This window comes from Sylvia atricapilla, chromosome 6 (genome assembly GCF_009819655.1).
Source record: "Sylvia atricapilla isolate bSylAtr1 chromosome 6, bSylAtr1.pri, whole genome shotgun sequence".
In the NCBI taxonomy this organism is placed as follows: domain Eukaryota; kingdom Metazoa; phylum Chordata; class Aves; order Passeriformes; family Sylviidae; genus Sylvia; species Sylvia atricapilla.
The window spans coordinates 57,689,741-57,707,708 of record NC_089145.1 but is presented as its reverse complement, the minus strand read 5'-3'; the positions used below and the strand labels follow the sequence as shown (position 1 = coordinate 57,707,708).

At 39.4% G+C, this 17,968-nt stretch overlaps 1 protein-coding gene across 1 annotated transcript in view; it reads left to right on the top strand.

The window, feature by feature from the left end:
• Positions 1 to 17,747, top strand: part of LIN52 (lin-52 DREAM MuvB core complex component) — a 38,413-nt gene extending 20,666 nt beyond the window's left edge. Inside the window, exon 6 of the mRNA XM_066322089.1 lies at positions 16,247 to 17,747. Within this exon, the coding sequence (XP_066178186.1) occupies positions 16,247 to 16,302 (56 nt within the window). The 3' untranslated portion in view covers positions 16,303 to 17,747. The remainder of the gene's footprint in view (positions 1 to 16,246) is intronic.
• Positions 17,748 to 17,968: the final 221 nt, after the last annotated feature.

The window sequence follows — 17,968 nt, the reverse complement described above, 5'->3', positions numbered from 1 at the left end:
AATTCGTAAATTGCAGATAGACAGATTTTCCAGATCATCTCAATATGAGCTTTTAGAGTGATCAACACTCTGCTGGTGTTTAATCCATCAGACTGCCATATGGAGTGTTGAAGAGTAGAATATCTGTTTATTAACAATTGTTGTTTTTTCACGTCAGCAAGTACCATTTTTGTATTCGAGGACCTAAGAGTGCAATCTGTTCCTGCATCTCTTACATGAGTTATGTCAGCCTCATGCCAAACCTCATTTTGTGCCAATCCCTCTTTTTTTTACTCAATTTAGGTGATCCAATAGGCTGTCTAAATGGCATAATAGAGCAAGAGGTCATTCTACCAGAGTCTTCAGAAGTTCTTTGGTTATACTATCACAAGGGGAATGTGTTCAGATGTCCTTTATGAGCAGTTGCAGATGACCATATTGTTGGTGATTTCTGTGAACATTTGAGACACATTTAGTGAAACTTCGCAATTTGATTGACCATAATGTCATAATTCACAAAAGTCAGAAAATAGTTCAAGATGAAGCCAACATTTTATTCACTCTGAGTTAATAAATACCTGTTCTCAAATTGTAGGATATCTGATGTTGGACTACTCTAGGAATAGAATTTACCCATCTCTTCAGAGCAGTTGTCTGTTCCATTTTACTGTGAAATACAAGTTTGTTTCTACTCATTTAGCTGAGTGAATGCTTTCCGTTGTTGGTCTTTCCAATGGGAAAAATAGTCTTCAAGCAAGAGGAAAAAAACCTTCTTGTGTAGTGAGATTTTCATTGCTCTCCTCAGAAATAAGTATTAGCTCTTCCAGAATGGGAGATGAGATCAGTGCAGTGCAGGAATATGTTTTGCAGCACAGGCATCAAGCTCTTCTCATTATATCTATTTTAAGATGTTTTTCTCTGTAAGAACTCCTTGAATTCTTAGCTGGGGTAAAATGCAGTCATTTGTTACATTCAAACATGTCCATAAATATTGGCTTACTTGCTTTCTTGGATGCATTAGTAGAGTAGGGAATAAGATTATTAAGACAACTTCAAATTTTATTTTTGTTTAGTATACGAAGAGGAGGGAGCTGTTGGTATGAGTTGATGGTGATAGATGGAAAACAGTGGGTGTTTGCCTTTATTAGAGTTGTCTTGTCTTATCCAGCAGATGGCATTGAAAATGTACCTGCTGGTTTCTCTTCTTGCTCAGCACTGCCTTAACTGAAATCCAAAATCCTACAAGCTGGACTCTTCCCTTTAGTGCCTAGCTGCAGATCACTTCCTAATGAGGATTTTGAGTGGTCCCTGCTTGCTGGATAAAACAAAAACCTACTGCTGGATTTCCAGAGAGGGCACAAGTTCTTCAAGGCAGTACCAACATCTGTCCCAGTGAAGGGCATGTCTTAGGCTGCTGACAACAGGAATTTATAGGCCCTTTGCTTCTGTGTCAATGAGAGGAGAAGAAATGGTGAATGTTGACGATTTTTAGGGTGGGTATCACCTAGTTTCCAATTAAATGATGAGGAAAGTAGGATGTAGATGTATTGTGATCATTCAAATTCTGTGTGGTTATGGCAATGAAACTGAAAAGTGAAAAATCTGTTCTATGAATGAAGAAAATATCAGTTCTGTAGCACTTTATTTCCTGTCTTTTCAGTACTATTTTTATTCTCTTTTCAGTAAATAAAACTGATAATACAATTTCTGTGCAAGCACTACAGTGCTCAGGCAAGGTAGTGTTTTGTTACTCCTAAGAAGCCAGATAATTTGAAAAAAAAGAGTAAAATTTATATACATGAAACAAAACTATCTTGTAGAGTGAGTGTGAATCCACGTCTTTGTTTGTCTCATATCGTATTTTGTTCTGTATTATGACTGTAAATTAGCAACATCCATATTTCAGAGTATTTAGAGCAAGAGCTGATAAACATTGCTACCTTTCTAGAAGCTGTGGGATTAAAAATGCTTCCTAGCAGCCCCTTCATTTCCTTAACGTCTGAGGTACCTGAATACTTGTTGAAACTGGAAACTTGTTGAAACCTTACCTACATATCCATCCACACAGTGCTTATCCCAGTTTTTGTAAAATTATACTTTTCTCAGAGTCTTTTACTCTAATCTTCTCAAATCTTGTTCCACTCACAAAAATGAGCTCCATATTTTGACTGTGATCAAGATCTCCATACCTTTTTACACATACCTCACTGTTGCATCAGACCATTTCTCCATTTCTCTTTCTCACCATGCTTTTTTCTTTGTTGTTCTGATGTTCTGTATGTTGTGGGTTTTTACATGACTTTTGTGTTTCTGGAAGAAAAACTTGCTGTTTGGCAGAATTGTCTTGACAAATCTGTCTGAAGTTGCTGGAGAATTTACTCAAAGTAATTGGGTCTTGTGCACAGTTCATGAATGTGGCAGGATTTAATCATGTTTTGCATGTGCCCCTCAAACCTCCTGGGATCACCCTGAATAGCCAGGTCCAGAATAGCCAGGTCCCCAGCGTGGTGAAGCTGAGCAAATTGTTCTTCTCTTGTCTGTCTTATGGCTTCAGGGAATCTCCAAGTCACAGCAAATTATTATGTTATCTCCCACCTCTTCTGTTTGAATTTAATAATTGTTTATACTTTACACCCCATATTTCTGCATAAGGTCTAATAATCTTTTCCCATGAAGGAAATAAGTTTCATTCTCTATTTTGTAACTTTGGATACTCTGACACTTCAGGAAGTATTTTGGTAGGAATAATTTTGTGATAGTGTGATACACACTATTCAATTCTAGAGAGATGCTTATAAATCAAGAGTTTGCTTCATGAGAATGTGGGGGGGGGGAAAGAGGATTTCTTTGATTATGAAAGGTAATGCAGTTGTTATTTTACATCTCCTCAATTAAGAACATAAATTGAAAATTCCTATTGACTTCCAATCCTGAAAAGAATGAGAGGGGAGAAAATCAGAAAACAAATAATGGAAGCTAGTCAGATTAAAATTAGCAAAAATAAATGCTTTTTACATAATGAATGAATTGATGTGGGACTTTCTGCCACACTGGGATTATTGTTTTTTTAGACCAAGTACTTAGCAGCAATTGAAAAGGAATCAGGCAATTAAATGGATGATGAGAACATTTTTAGCTAGAGCAGAAAAAGATCTAAAATAGGTAGAAAATATCAGCTCCTTCAGGATATAAAATAAGCACTTAAGAAGAAGAATCTTTTGGTAATAATTATTCCATATGTCCTCATAATGTGGCTCCCTCCCTTCTCTTGTGATGCTTCTGATCTTGGGTGCAGTCAGACAGGTTGTCTGACTGGGAAGATTACTGATCTGCCCTCCTCTATCAATTCCTGTGCTCATTTACAGTTTTTATGACTACAGAGCCCACAGATTCCTATTTAATAGAAAATAACATTTCTACAATCTCTTTTTGCAGCTAGTCATAGATCCTGTTTATATATAAGATTTTATATACAAGATTTTAGTCGGTGGTGTAGTATGTAAATTCTGAGCGTGCTCTGAGTTACATCTCTAGAGAGAACATCATTATTAAACCTTTTTGAAGGTGTCCCTGGTGGCAGCTCTATAGAGCAGGTGGCCTGCATGGCACAAGCACACAGAGAGTCAGGAGCCTGTGTCTTATCAGACCATGTAATCTAAAAATCACTCAGCCTGTTTAGGTCTCCTGGGGAGATGATGACGATGACACAGGTCTCTTATGCTAAAACCCAATTGTTAACCTGCAGAGGACGTCATTCAACACAAATCCCAGCAGAAAAGGGCTGGGTGATGGATGTTTCTGGGTAGCAGGCCAGGCTCTCATTTGGTTTTCAATAGATAGTTCTCTGGGTTGCCCCAAGATTTTCATGTCTAGTACCTGGCTTACTTGAAAATAAAGAGCACATTAATAGTAATAATGAAGAAGCTTACTATTTATGTTTGTTAATGTATACATATAATGCATATAAAACTGAAAGGAGCAAATAGTTCCTTCCCTGTCTCAGGGCATTAAATGCCCACATTCTTGCCTATGGTGCTTAGGTTTCCTGGAACCTTAAGCAGAGCAGTGGGTACCTAGAAGGTTAAAGGCAAGGAAACTGTTGAAAAGGAATATAGCAAGTAAGTAGTATATGGGAAAGGATTGTGGGGTTTCATATACATCTGTTGATTGAAACATGGCCTGAAGATCCAGGGAAGTGATGCATCTACAGTGCCACATCCAGTGGTGTCCTCCATGCCCCAGCATGAAGAAGACATTGGTAAACTGGAGTGAGTTCAGTGAAGGGCCACCAAAGTGATCAGGGGCTGGAGCACTTGCCCTGTGAACAGAAGCCAAGGGAATGGGGCTCATTCAGCATGGAGAAGAGGTGACCTCACAGGGACCTGATAGCTGCCTGCTAGAATGTGCAGGGAGGTTTTTTGAGAAGATGGTGTCAGGCTGTGGGAGGACAAGCGACAATAATTGTGAATTGATGCAATAATGTTTCTGACTCGAATCAAGAGAAAACTTTTCCAGCATGGAACAGTCAAGTATTGGAAGGATTGTCAAGAGAGGTTGTGCAGTCTCCATCTATGGATGTTTTTATGGCTTGACTGGATAAAGCCTTGAGCAGTCTGTCTGCTCTGAACAGAGCATTAACTGGAGACCTGCCAAGGTTCTATCAAATCAGAATGAATCTCTGAATCTTCACAATTTTCCTCATATGATATTGTACTGTATACCTTATTTGATCTGTTTTCTTCTGGTAGATTAAATTTTCTCCACTAATTACTTTTTCCTTGTGTCCTCATTTTATTATACCACTTCTATTCTGCCATACCTTTCTAACTCTAAATACATCTGATAGTTCCATTGTCACTGGATCATGGAGTCTTCAGAGTTCTCCTCACTTCCAAAGTTTCTCCAGTACCCCTCAACCCTCAGAGCAGTGTTCCCAGTCACCAAATCTATGAAGACTCCTCATGGCTGTCATCTTGGCAAAGCAGAGGCACTGCCTTCTGCTTTTCCTTCTCAGCTATCTTGTAGAAGGTTTGCTGTCTGCTTTGCTGCAGTGCCTCTGTTCTTTCTTCTAGTAATGGATGACAAACAATTCTGTGCTCATTAAAAGATAACAGTGTGGCAGCATTCAGCTTTCATAAGAGAAGTACCTGATGGTAGACATGGCATCAGACTAGTGGTATGTATGGATTGTAAATAAACATGAAGAGATTTTTGGAAACTTAGTGGGCTAATCTCAGTAGACCTTCTGGAATGAAAAATAGTGATTTTTTTGTTTCTTTCGGCTTTATTTCTGGGTTTCAAAAAACTGGAGTTTCTTCTGGCCTCTATTCTCAGGAGATATCTTAAGACTCCAATACCCTCCATATTTTTGGTATTAATATTTTCTTCAAAACTCATCAATACTAGAAGCGTGAGGGTGTTGATGAAAAATGTTCTCACATTTCCTCGTGGGTCTGGGAGGGTGTATTTTTGGGTATATCTTTTACATCTGCCTTTACAGTTGAGTCCTGCCTAGTTGCCTTTAAGCTCATTAGCAGCTAAATTGTAATAACTAGCAGAACCTACATTGTTTATATTTTAATACCCATTCCAAATAGCCTTGAGTGGTAATACAATTTTGTTATCACATAGGTCAGGTTAACACTAATCATAGATTCTCTGAGTAACAGCAGCTTTTCCCTGCTCATTTGAACTGAACTCTAGTAGCATTTGGATGCTCTAAAAACTGTAACATTTCTAAATCAGGGCATTTCCTCAGATGTCTTGTGACCAGCTTGGAGTTGGTAAAGATCATTTTGAATTTCCTGAAACCTCTTCTGGTCTCTCAGATACTCCTTAGCTCAGGGTATTGCTGCCAGAAGAGTAATTTCACATGAAACTTATCAAGATAAAATAATTTAAATAGTATAACCATAACTTAAAATGCTGGAGTAAAGCAAGCAGTGAGTATTCTGGGAAGGATGAGGATAAGGATAAAGGTAATTGTTACATGAAGTACCTTTGATACACCCGAAGGGAAGAATAAAATGATGGAGGCAGTCATGAAGGTTTTCTTCTGCAGCCCACAAACTGCACATTGCAGTTCTTCCATAATTCTGCCTTAAAAAAAACTGAGACTTTGACCTTAAAGCACTAAGATTTCAATCTTTTGCATGTATTTGGCCATACAGACTTTCTCCTTGGATTTTTGGAAAGTTTGGAAGTCTATGTAATGTAATGTATTGTATCAACTAATTGCAAAAGAAATTTTGGTATAATTCATGTGTAAATCAAATAGTATTTTTCAGTCAAAGCCCATGAATCTTCTGGTCATAGGGACCTTCAATACTGATAATGCATTGTTGTGTCAAGGGCTGCAGTCATCTAAACAGAAAAATGTTTCGATAAGGAATCTTGGGATTAGAAAACATTTTAAAGATTTAGTCTGCCCTTTAAAGTCAAGTCATACCTCTGGACAAATAAATACAGACTACCATATTATGAGCTTCTTTGATCTAGATATCTCTCTCCATTAAGTTTGTTGATGGAAGTTAAATTTAAAAATCCAGTTCTTCTTCACAGTTCAGGCCATTAGCTAACCTATTGACAAGGGCTAGTTTCTACCTTTTGGAGGTCAAGGAAGCTCGTTCTGGATGCAGTGCTGCAGGGCTCCCTGTCAACAAGCCTTGATATCTTCTGATTGGATTTGTGTGCCCTGGCTTGCATAACCATACAGCTTGTATCCCAGTGTTATTAGCCAAAAGGAATATAGGGACTTACATAATCATTACACGATTATTTTTCAGTAACTGTACTGTAAATATGTAATTCTCTCTGCTCCTAATAACTCTTAATCCCTTTGTTTCTATTGGCTCCTGGGCTCAGATTTGGCCGTGGCCTCCATGCCCTGGCCACTGATAAAACTTGAAAAAATTGTTACTCTCAGGGTTCACCTGCTTTGCTCCCAGCAGTAAATACGTGTTCCCCAGTGCAGGCAGGGGCACTACATTGTGGTGCACTGTCTTCTGGAAGTGTGGGCAGCACTCTGTGCCTTCTGAGAAGGGATCCATTCACCTCCAGAAACCTTTCATACCTGGCTCAGTGTGTACGTTCAGCACAGACCTCTTTGCTGAGCTTCTTTGTGTGTTTTATGCCCGAGAGTTCTCGAGCAAACAGTTTTGATCTCATTTTTCCATGTTGTTTGAGAAAGATTCTTCCATGAGATCCTGTGGTGAGAAAATCTAAATTATCAAGAGCTCTTGATCCACTGCAGGTGTTGGAAGCTAGAAAGAGATTATTTTGCTTTTGGTACAAGCAAATAGAACAAAGCCCTTTAGAGTGCTTCTTGTGAAAACATGGCCCTATTCTGCTGTTCAGTTGTGATACCTGTGGGATTTGATGGTCAGAGCTCTCCCAAGTTGTAGCTCTTCCAGTGATAACTTATGCTTGTAAAGTACCTTTCAGATATATTTTAAAATATCCTCAGCTTTGAGGCAAAATTGCTTTTCTTACTGTTTTTAATATTAGAAGTGTAACTCTTTTTTTATTATTTCAGCCTTACAAAATACTTGAAAATAATTTTTCTGTGTTTAATTAGCTTCATGAGGCAGTGCCTGCTCTTAGGTCTTGACATTTTTGGCGTTCGAAATTTTCTTGTGTATTTGACCTTGGCTTTATTCCAGAATAAATATTTTAAGCTGCTAGTTGTGTGTAGTTGTTTGGGGTTTTTGTCTTTGGTCTGAGACTAGGGGGCAGGCATAAGGAGCACTGAGAGAAGTGAAGTGTATAAACCACAATTAGAATTGCAGTGCACAGGTGTCTGTAGATCTTACACAATTGCCAAGCTATTTGTTTTTCAAATGATAGGGGCTTTGGGAGTGCATTTTGGAGAATAAAGAGAGCAGAAGGCCTTCCATTTCCATGTTAGGGGTTTTTTTGGTTTTCTTTTTTTTCAAATCCTGCTTTAAATTCTTCCAGACTTGATACATTTGATATCTTTACAGAACCAGCATATTGAATGGTTGAAAGTGATCTACTGTGGCTGGGGATGCAGTTTATAACTGCCTTCAGAGAGGAATCAGCATTGAAGAATAAAAATTTCTTGCATAATAGCTTTTCTTTGAGCATCAAATTGGGTCTTGTGGTTTAAAAATCTGAATGCCAGCATTGAAAATAAGATGACTTGTAATAATATTAAAAAAGAATGACTTTAGCATCAAGGTTATGGGTGAGTTCTGCTGCAGGCCCTTGAGGATCTTTTTGAGAAGAGAGGCATCTTAAATCTCTATGCTAGTCATACACAAAATATTATTGCAATGAAAAAATAGTGAAGTGAATAAGCAGCGGCTCACAGTACAGGATGCTTGATGTATCAGGAGTCCTAGTGTTCACTGTATTTTGCAATTTAATGCACCATAATTTTTTTTTTTTTTTTTTTAGTTCTGTATGCTCCACTCACTGTGTTGGATCTGTATTCCTAGGATGTGAGGTTCCATTAAAAAATAAATAATAATGGCAGCCCCCACTCCCCCCACGTACACTCATTTTCTGTAATATGGTAATGATATCACCGTAGCAGTAATTACGGGTCATCTTCATTTCTTTCATCTCTGCTGGTTCTGATGGCTTCATTCCTTTGACGGAGAAGATTTGGCTCTGGGTGCTCTGATTATTTTGTTAAGCATTATTCGAATAGACAGGAGTGAGAGAAATTAATCAATCCAAATGCAATTAGCATCATGTTTAACCCAGTGATGGACGTCTCAAGGTGAAACAGCCAGGGGAGTTTCAGACATTATTATTCAATCCAGTGGCTCTTATCTAAATTATAATCAAGAGGTTTTTATTGGCTTTGCAGAGAGAAGATGTAACTCTTTCCCTGCTTTGGGGGTCAGAGGGATCATATCTTTGGCCCTACAAGATATTGGCTGCAGGCAGCTCCTAGAATTGGGAGGTACTGAAGGAGTTTACTGTAATATCAGGGTCACTCAGGATGAAATACCTACACATCCTAGTATCCGTGGCCTGGAACATAAGTTTAGTAGCTCCCTGGTCATTAGCAGGGTTGTTTTTGCCCCTTGCTTTGAGCATTTTCATTGACTGACTTTGCCCATCTGTATGTGAATGAATACTGTTTGCAGTTTTGGCATTTGAAGCTCTCTGAATATCACAGTTTGCAATTGAATGCAAACAGAACGGTAACCTCCTTGCAAGGTAGGGAAATCTGGTTAGGAGAACAAGGTAAATTATTCTGCAGGAAAGGAATCTAATTTTTCTTAGAGCAGATATAATCTTAGTATTTATTGATAGCAACAATAACATTTTTGAGGATTTATTAATCTGCAGCAGGTCTGTTATCACTGGATAATCCTGAATGATCACTGAGATCTCTTATAAGGTATAAGATAAAACATGAGTACTATGTGTGGAGAAAAGCAAGGTGGAAAGAGGTCACGTGAGGATTCCATCATTCAGGAAAGCATTTGATTACAATTCTTAAGGCTCTAGCCAACACTCACTAAACTGTTTCAGTGGTTTAAAACTTTATCAGTCTCAGCTATTTTCCACTTCTCTGTCAGAGAGGACTGTTCTCATAGCATACAGTGAGGAGCAGTCCATGTGCTCACCTGCTCCTGTTCACAGTCTGGCTTTGTGCAAGCTTTCACCTTCTTCAGCATTTCCAAACAAGCCATGCCAGACTGTGAAGTACAGCTGACATAAGGGCACATTCTGCTTTCTCATTCACCAAGGGAAGGACGCTGATGTTTTCTACCAAGGGGGTTGTTGTTATTTAAAAATGCTGCAGCAAGACTTGACAGCTCATCCTTCAGAGCCTGAATTCTAGCACAGTTGCTGAATCCTTTCACATACATCTTGTGCTGGTTTTGGCTGGGGTAGAGTTAATTTTCTTCACAGTGGCTGGTATGGGCCTGTGTTCTGGATTTGTGCTCAACACAGGTTGATCCTAGACAAGTGAGTTTGTTATTGGTGACCTGAGCCAAGGCCTTTTCTGCTTTGCATACTGCCACAGCTGGGACAGGTGATCCAAACTGACCAAAGGGATACTCCAGACCACGTGACATTGTGCTCAGTATAAAAGGTGGGGGGAAAAGAATGAGGGAGGATAGGGATGTTCAGAGTGGTGGTGTTTGCCTTCCCAAGTCACCATCATGTGTGATGGGGCCCTGCTCTCCTGGAGATGGCTGAACACCTCCCTGCCATGGGAAGCAGTGAATCTATTCCTTGTTTTGATTAGCTTTCTCTGTTAAACTGTCCTTATCTTGACCCAAAAAATTCCCAGCTTTTGGCCTTCTGATCCTCTCCCTGATACTGCTAGTGAGGGAGTGAGCAAATGGCTGCATGGGGCTTGGCTGCTGGCTGGGGTGAAAGCAGTAGAATCTGTACTGAGGCCGTGACCCCATCTGTAAGGTGGGAATTAAATCACTGTATGTTTCAAGAATATTGTAAGGCTTGATAAACTTTGCAAGTGCTTTGATACTGATTACTGAGAGATGCCATGGTAATGCAAACTTACTCCACCTGGAGGTTTACACTGATTCTGTTGTCTTACCTGAGGAATGTGTCTCAGGAGTGTTGGGTGACTGCAGTGGTCTGCAGTGGCAGTGTAACAGTTCCTGAAGCACTTGGAGAGTCTGCATGTTCCAGTTGTGCCTCCAGTGAAGGTGACTGGCCTTGTTTTCACTGGCCCCTGCTCTCCTGAGATGGCAGTTCAGCTCTCTCTGAAATTTGGCTTAGGGTAGCATTCAGTGGTAAGTATTTGTCAAAGGCCAACAGTCTTCAACTGACAGCTCATTTGACACTTATATTAGGAAGTAGACAACACATATCAGAGTAATTGAAGCTCTTTCTATGAAGAAAGAGGTGTGAGCTGGTGCCAGGTGGTGGTAGGATTTTGGGGGTCTGGTTTGAGATAGATCTTCAAGGACCAGCTTCTGTCTCTTACAGAAATTCAGATTATGATGTCTGGATAATAATATTCTCTTAGTTTTATCTGTCATGTGCTTCTTTTTTTGTTTGAGGGCTGTTCAGTAATAATGTCAATCTTAAATATTTTTGATGATTTCAAATTACCTTTTTGCCTTCAACCCTCATCTCCTGGCTTATTTTGTTATTTCCCTTCCACATGCAATATTAGTTGAGCCCAACTATAAAGTATGACTTTGCAATTGGCTTTCACAAGTTCAGTGAAGCAAAGCTCCCACAGTTGCTCACAGGCAGGTTCCTCTAGGCCTTTTTTATGCCCTGACAACCAAGAAAAAGAATAATTGTGTCTTTTTATCCTAACATTGTATCTCAGCCCATAAGAAATCATTTCTGATGCAATACACTCTTGTGATATAAGGTTAAAAACCAGAGAACTGTTCTGCTGTCTTTCTGCAATTCATATTCTTTGCCATAAAATGGTAATTTGCACTGACAGTGCTTCAGAAATAAACCTTTCTAGTTTTGTTTTCTATGTAGTCCAAGGACACAGCAGTATTTTGAGAGTGCATTACTAGTACTTGAAAGGAATCCTTCCATGCTGAAAAACAAGTTTTTTAGTTACCATAAATACAGCTGAATGGGAGGAATAACTGATAAGGTACAGTATAACAGTGCCTAAAATAGCCTTTTTGTAGGCAAGAATGTAGCATTCAAAGTGTGACACTGCAAGACATTTCAGAGCTAAAATCATGAATTGTGTTGCTGGGTTTTATTAGTAGCAAGATCTTTAGATTTTAGCTAGGCTATATTTTCAGGTCAGAGAAGGATCACAGTCAAATTTGTCCCATAAGTTGTACATCTGGGATAGAAGCTAAGAAGTGCTTCTTTAGCAAGTGACTTGGTATTAAAGTATCTTATAATTTGAAGATAGTCACAAGCTGTGTTTTGAGATTTTTAGATAAGCCCAGAAGTAATAAGCAGTGAAGGTATAATGTTCATGACGAATGTGTGATAAATACAGTTTGTCATGTGTATCTTTTACATAGACTTTACCCCCAAGTGTGTTGTGGATATATTTAAGTGTATATATTATCTTTAAAAAGTGTGCATGTATGTGTGTTGCTTAGGGATTCTCCTGGATGAAAGTTGCTTATGTAAGTATAAATAAATCACTGTTTTCCTTGCTGATTTTAAAGCAGTAAATCCTTCCATTATTTCCTGGCTATCCAGACCTTATGACACAGTATGTCCAGTGCTGTCATATGTGTGTGAGAAGGCTTTTTATGGGGAGCAATCAGGCTGGACCCCAATCTCCAGTGCAGTGTTTTTTTCTAATTAAATTGTCAGTGGAAGGAATAACCGGAACAGCAGTTTTCATTTTCAATCGAGGAAAAAAAACCCATTATGAGTCTTTGTCATTTGATTAAAAGTTACTTAACCTTTAAATTGCTACAGATGTAAAGATAGCTCTGAGTTTCCAATGTAATCGCCTCCAAGTTGAAATCAGGAAAATCTTTGTGTAATGAAACCCATATGTCATAGTGAAAGGATGCAAAGCACTGGCAGAGTGGGCTGCTCTAGCAGGAGATTCTGTACCCAATCTTGTTAACCAGGACTGCTTTTGGTAATCCCTCATCTCCTCACTTGTAGGAAATCAATCTGTACTACTGAATCTTTTCAACCAGCAACTACAAAATTTACTGCGGAGAGGCAGCTTGGGGACAAGTGTAGTAAAAACGGAGCCCGAGGCAACAAGGCTAAATGTGGGATTGAGGGATTGAAGTTCTAAAGAGGAGATTATATTAAACCTTATTCTGCTCCCCTATCAAGTAGAAATGTCTCCTCCTCCTTGCAGCCCCAGCCTTTCCTATCCAGTACCTGTTCTTGAGATCTGCTTAGCAGGTCCTGCCAGGCACCAGACTTCATTCCTACAGTACAGCACTCTCTGTTAATTATAATAGCCTGATACCATTTTTCAATACATTTATCTGAAGGAGTTCATTCAAGCAGTACTTCCAGAGCAACCAGTGCTGATATCAACCTAAAGTGATTTTTTTCTGTGGAGTTCAGTGTCTTCCTTCTCCCTAGTAGGTGAGGTTAATTTGTACCCAAGCTATTGCAATGGTATCCATTGTTGATTTTTCTATTGTAGGAGATGCACAGCGTAGGCAAGGTTGTAAATTGTGACTTGTCATGCAGATTCATGTTTCTGGTTTGTGCTGCGCAGCCTCTGTAGTGTGTGTCTGCTGGTACAATGAAACCTGTGCTCAAACCCTCTCTTCCCCTTGAAGTCTGTGATTTAAACTACCATTGTAAAGAAGAAATCCCTGAGGTTTTCAATATAGTTTTGTCCAACCTTTTAATTAAAAAACCCACCTCTGCTATTCAAATGGCTTCTGCTGGTCCCTTGGGTAGCTGCTCAAAGCTGGTTTTGCCATCTCTCTTAGCCTACAATCGTATTTGGAATGTGGGTTGTAACATGGGTGATGGTTTCTTCATTCACAAGCTCTTCCCTCACTCCAGCAAGCTCCCTAAGACCCCAATGGAAATTATATTCCTATTATTAAGAATTCATTTCTCAGAAGCAATACTGAGCAGAGAAGTCAGTTTAATATTAGAGCCTTTTACTGTGCAAAATCCATCAGATTGTGCTCCAGCACAGATGAAAATGAAGCAAAGATGAGGAAGTAGCCAAGATGTTTGAACATGGTACCATGTAATAAAAATTTGGCCCGTGTTTACCAGGACTACGTTGAACTGTGGTTCTTGGGCAGATAAGGGAAGCAGCTGAAGCAGGGAAGACAAGACTTAATGCTTGTGGAAACTTGCCTTTAGGTTGGCTGTGGGTTTTCTGTCAAATGGGTATGTCACTTCCTGGCCATTTTCATACATATACAAAGATAAAAGGGCCTTTTTCTTTCTCAGTTTGGCATCATATCTTTAAAAATAAAGCCCTGCTGCAAGCCTGAGTCTGTGAGGAGACGAGGAATACAGAATAGCAGAAGGCTGTCTCCTGCTCCTAATGGGATTTTGTAGCAGCATGTGCGAGTTTGTTTCAGAAGTCAGAAATGAACAGATGTTGGTATAAATTACCTCTGTGTCTGATGTCTTGCAAATTAAAAGCGCGGTTGGCATCACTAAACAATTTCACCAGGTTGGGGGGGGAAGCGGGTGGTGATTATTGTAGCAGGTCGGTAAGAATCTTTAAGCTGCAGCAGAACAGGATAGCAAGGATAAAGGAATGAAGAATAAAATGAGAGGTCTGTGAATTAATCAGAAATGTTAACATCTCCGATGACAAGTGAACAGGCAGGCATGTGCTCTTGGAGCAACCTCCAACCCACAGTAATTTCACTCAGTGCACAGAAGGAGTCTGTGCTCTCTGCCTGATTTATGGGGTGCAGCCCTCTTTGGGGGAACAGAATTGTCTTGCATTCGTATATCTCCTCTATGGGACTTGCACTCTGGAGAACTTTCCATTTTATCAAGTACAGTTCAGCTTATGTGCTTTTCTCGTTAAGAATGTTTTGAAACCCGTGTACTATTCAAGGAGCAAGGCAGGGAGGTGTCAAAGAACTAAGAATCTCTTCCAAGCTGAAATTTTAAAAATCTTTCAGTTTTATTTAGTCATTAATGTTCTTTGTACATAACAAACTTAGTTCCTGACAAAATACCAATGCACTCTGTTCTTCTGCAGCACCTTTTATCCCTGTGTCACTTTCAGCAGCACTTAAAACATAGAGGTTATCTTGGGGTTGGGGAGGTAGAGGTACATATGAGTACTTTTGTGTTAGTTCATTCTTCAAATCAGAAGCAGGATCCCAGGTGATATAACTCACAGCTGGAGGCGTGAGGCAGGTAAATAGTGTGCAGTGATCTGCTTGAAGCTGCAGCTGGTCTGAAGCATGTTCCACTCAGGACACTGGACTTTGCAGCCTACAAGTATCAGTATGTAACAGACAGGTTATGTACTTTTACATACTATTGTTTTACAGGGATGACAATACCTCATGATAAAATTTTGTGTAAACATATTAGAATGTAATAATTTAAACAAGCTTTAAGAGACAAATTCTAACTTTTATGTAAACAACAACAAAATGTCTTACCTAAGTGAACACTGAGTGTTGTAAGCTGAACATTTTGATTACATTTTATTTAGTTCTGTTCTGACAGATAGTCAATAATGTCAGAGGAAAACCCAACATCAACAAACCCACCTCCAGTTTTTATGTTAATTTTAATTTCTGATGCTTGTCTCAGTAGAGAAGTCAGGAATTGAATGGATAAAACAGAAAATTAATTCCTATCTCCTTCTAGACTGTCTTTGAGGCTAGGTGTGGGAAACATGCATGCTTTCAGCATTCCTGTGAATAAAACCCTCCACGTTTTGATGCCTGCCAATCCAACACAAAGCTTACACCTTTACTGAAAAAAAATATAGGTGCACCAGTGGGCAGATTGTCTTTCTCTGGGCCTCAGTTGCTAATGGTGTTGTCTTTGATGCATTGTGTTGTTATCACAAGACAAGAATAGTATGTGAGCTGCTTTGCCAGCTTCTGATCTTATGGGTTCTCAAGTCAGAAATGTCTCATGCAGAAAAGTGGCTGTGTAAACCCTGCTGTAGTACAGCTACCAGAGATTGATGGTACTGAGAGTGAGAGAGAGACATATAAGCCTTGCCTTGCTGTATTAAACACTGAAGGACTGACAACACAGAGAGAAGACCAAAGCTCTATAAACTTTACTTTATTACCCCATCCATAGTGAACTGCATTGAAGGAATATAAACCCCATTATATTACAGCATCCAGGGACTGACACTGCTGAGAGAGAGAAAACGCTGCCTAATTTCTGTTGAAGACCACATCATCCAGGGAGCAATAATCCTGAAACAGAGAAAGAGAGAGTTCCATAATCTCTGACAGATTATAACATACAGGAACAATTGTGCCGAGACAGAGCGATGGAGATTTGGATTTCACCATTCAGAGATGGATAGTACAGAGGAAAGGAGGTGCTGCAAGAGCATAATGCAGTAGGAATAGAAAGCATAGATTGTATGTAATGAGACAGCCTGTAGGAATTATTGCTGAGTTTAGAAGATTCCAGACCCTGCCTGCATTTGTAGCATGTCAGGAATTCAAGCTGAAATGCAGTTTTATTTATTTTCCACTTTAATAGATAAATAAAATAATTCTTAGTTGCAGTACAAGCACAAATATAAGTTAATTTCTTATCCTGTGGTTTGAATATGTTATACAATTATACAAATTATATGATTGTTTGAGTTTCTTGGCTTTTTAAAAAATACTGATTTCTTTTTCCTCCCTTGTGATTTCAGCTAGGGAAATGACTCGAGGGAAATTCCTGAACATCCTAGAGAAACCCAAGAAGTAGCTGCATCTAGCATTTGGACAAAAATACACCAACTAGTTCATTTTATATACTGTGGATCCAGATGAAGCTCCGAAAGTCTAAGAAGAACAAAGCTCTTGCTCTGGACCTTCAGAAGCAAACATCTCTTTTTGCTTCCAGTGCTCATCTCTTTACGGGGGAAATGTACCATATGCACAGGTCACAAGGACTGCAGTTGGTTGTGTTATAACACTGGAATTTGGACTTCATCTGACCACAGGATGTCCAGCAGGAGGACTCAGCCCTGACATGCAGTTCCCTGTTTCAAAGTGAACAGCCAGTGTCCTTATTCAGCTGCTCCCAGGGGCAGCCTGTTTGAGGTACACAGCAGATCTGACACTGTCCATCATGAGGCCCTGACCCTTCTGTGTGTCTTTTGTCTGAGGTGCATTGATTTCCTGTGTGTGATATCTGTGCTGAAGGCTTCGAGCATAGTTTGGGCTGTGGATTGACCAGGAGCACTGGCTCAGCAGGAGCATGTGCTTTTAGTGTAGAAGCTGAGTGCAGTCTCTGTATTAAGATTCCAGTTGCTCACTGCCTTCAGAGAAGCACGTCTGGTACTCCGAGGAACACCTCCAGGAGCTTCATTTCACCTCTAAGTGGTTCTCTAAGTGAAATTGAAACTAACAGACCACAGGGAGTAAGAAGTGTTACTGTGTCTCAAGGAAGATATCCTCACAGAAGCTTTGGCCAGTACACAAAGAAACAGCTTTGTCAGTCCTCTGCAATTCTTCGCTTCTGGCAGGGCTAGAAACTGGAAAGAGTTATAAAGTTGAAAGATGGTAATGTTTGCAGTTATCACTCCAAGAAGTGGCAACAGGACTGTTAGCCACATTGTGAAGATGGTCTGCCTATACAGGATCTCAGCTTTTCTGAAAATAATGTTTTGTGGTATTTTTAATTGCTCATAAACCAGCACCTCAAAATTTTCTTCTCCTACAAAACCAGAATTTTTAAGATAGAAACTCCTGTGAGCTGCTCCCTTTCAGAACAGTGTGATTACAGTTTAATGCAATTTTTCTTCTCTTCATGCGCTTCTACACATTCACCCCTTGGAAGAGCTACAAAACATGTTCAGACTTTTTGTTTCACTTAAGAGAAATATTTTTTTTCATTTCATCCTCTTTCCTTTTCCTAGAAAACAACATTTTAAGCATTAGTAAATATGTTCTTTTTTAGGATACACCATAATGTTGAAACACAGCATAAAGAAATGTTATTTTTACCATGCAGGCTTTTCAAAATGTCATTTCTCAGGCTGTAGTCACATATGAGAGGAGAAATTATTTGAAAACAGTACATGTAACAGGCTGTCCTTACAGCACTGCATTTTTCTGGTTTTGCAGAGAGGAGACTGTTTTTTGGGTGCATGTGCAATAAAGAGGGGGAGATTTTTTTGATCAAATAAACTTCTGAGTTTTCCTGAATCAATGGTGACACTTTGATTTGCGGTCTGCGGTTTTGGTTATTGCCAGTCAGAACTAGGCTTGTTTTGGACAGCTCTGGTTAACTAAGTTTAAGTAGTTAAATCCTACATCCTGGAAAGACCCTACACAAATTTAGAAATATCAGGAGCCTGGTTTAAGACTTAGCAGAGTTATTTCTGTCCTTCACAGTTTATGCAGAGCTGAGCTTAACAGGAACTCCA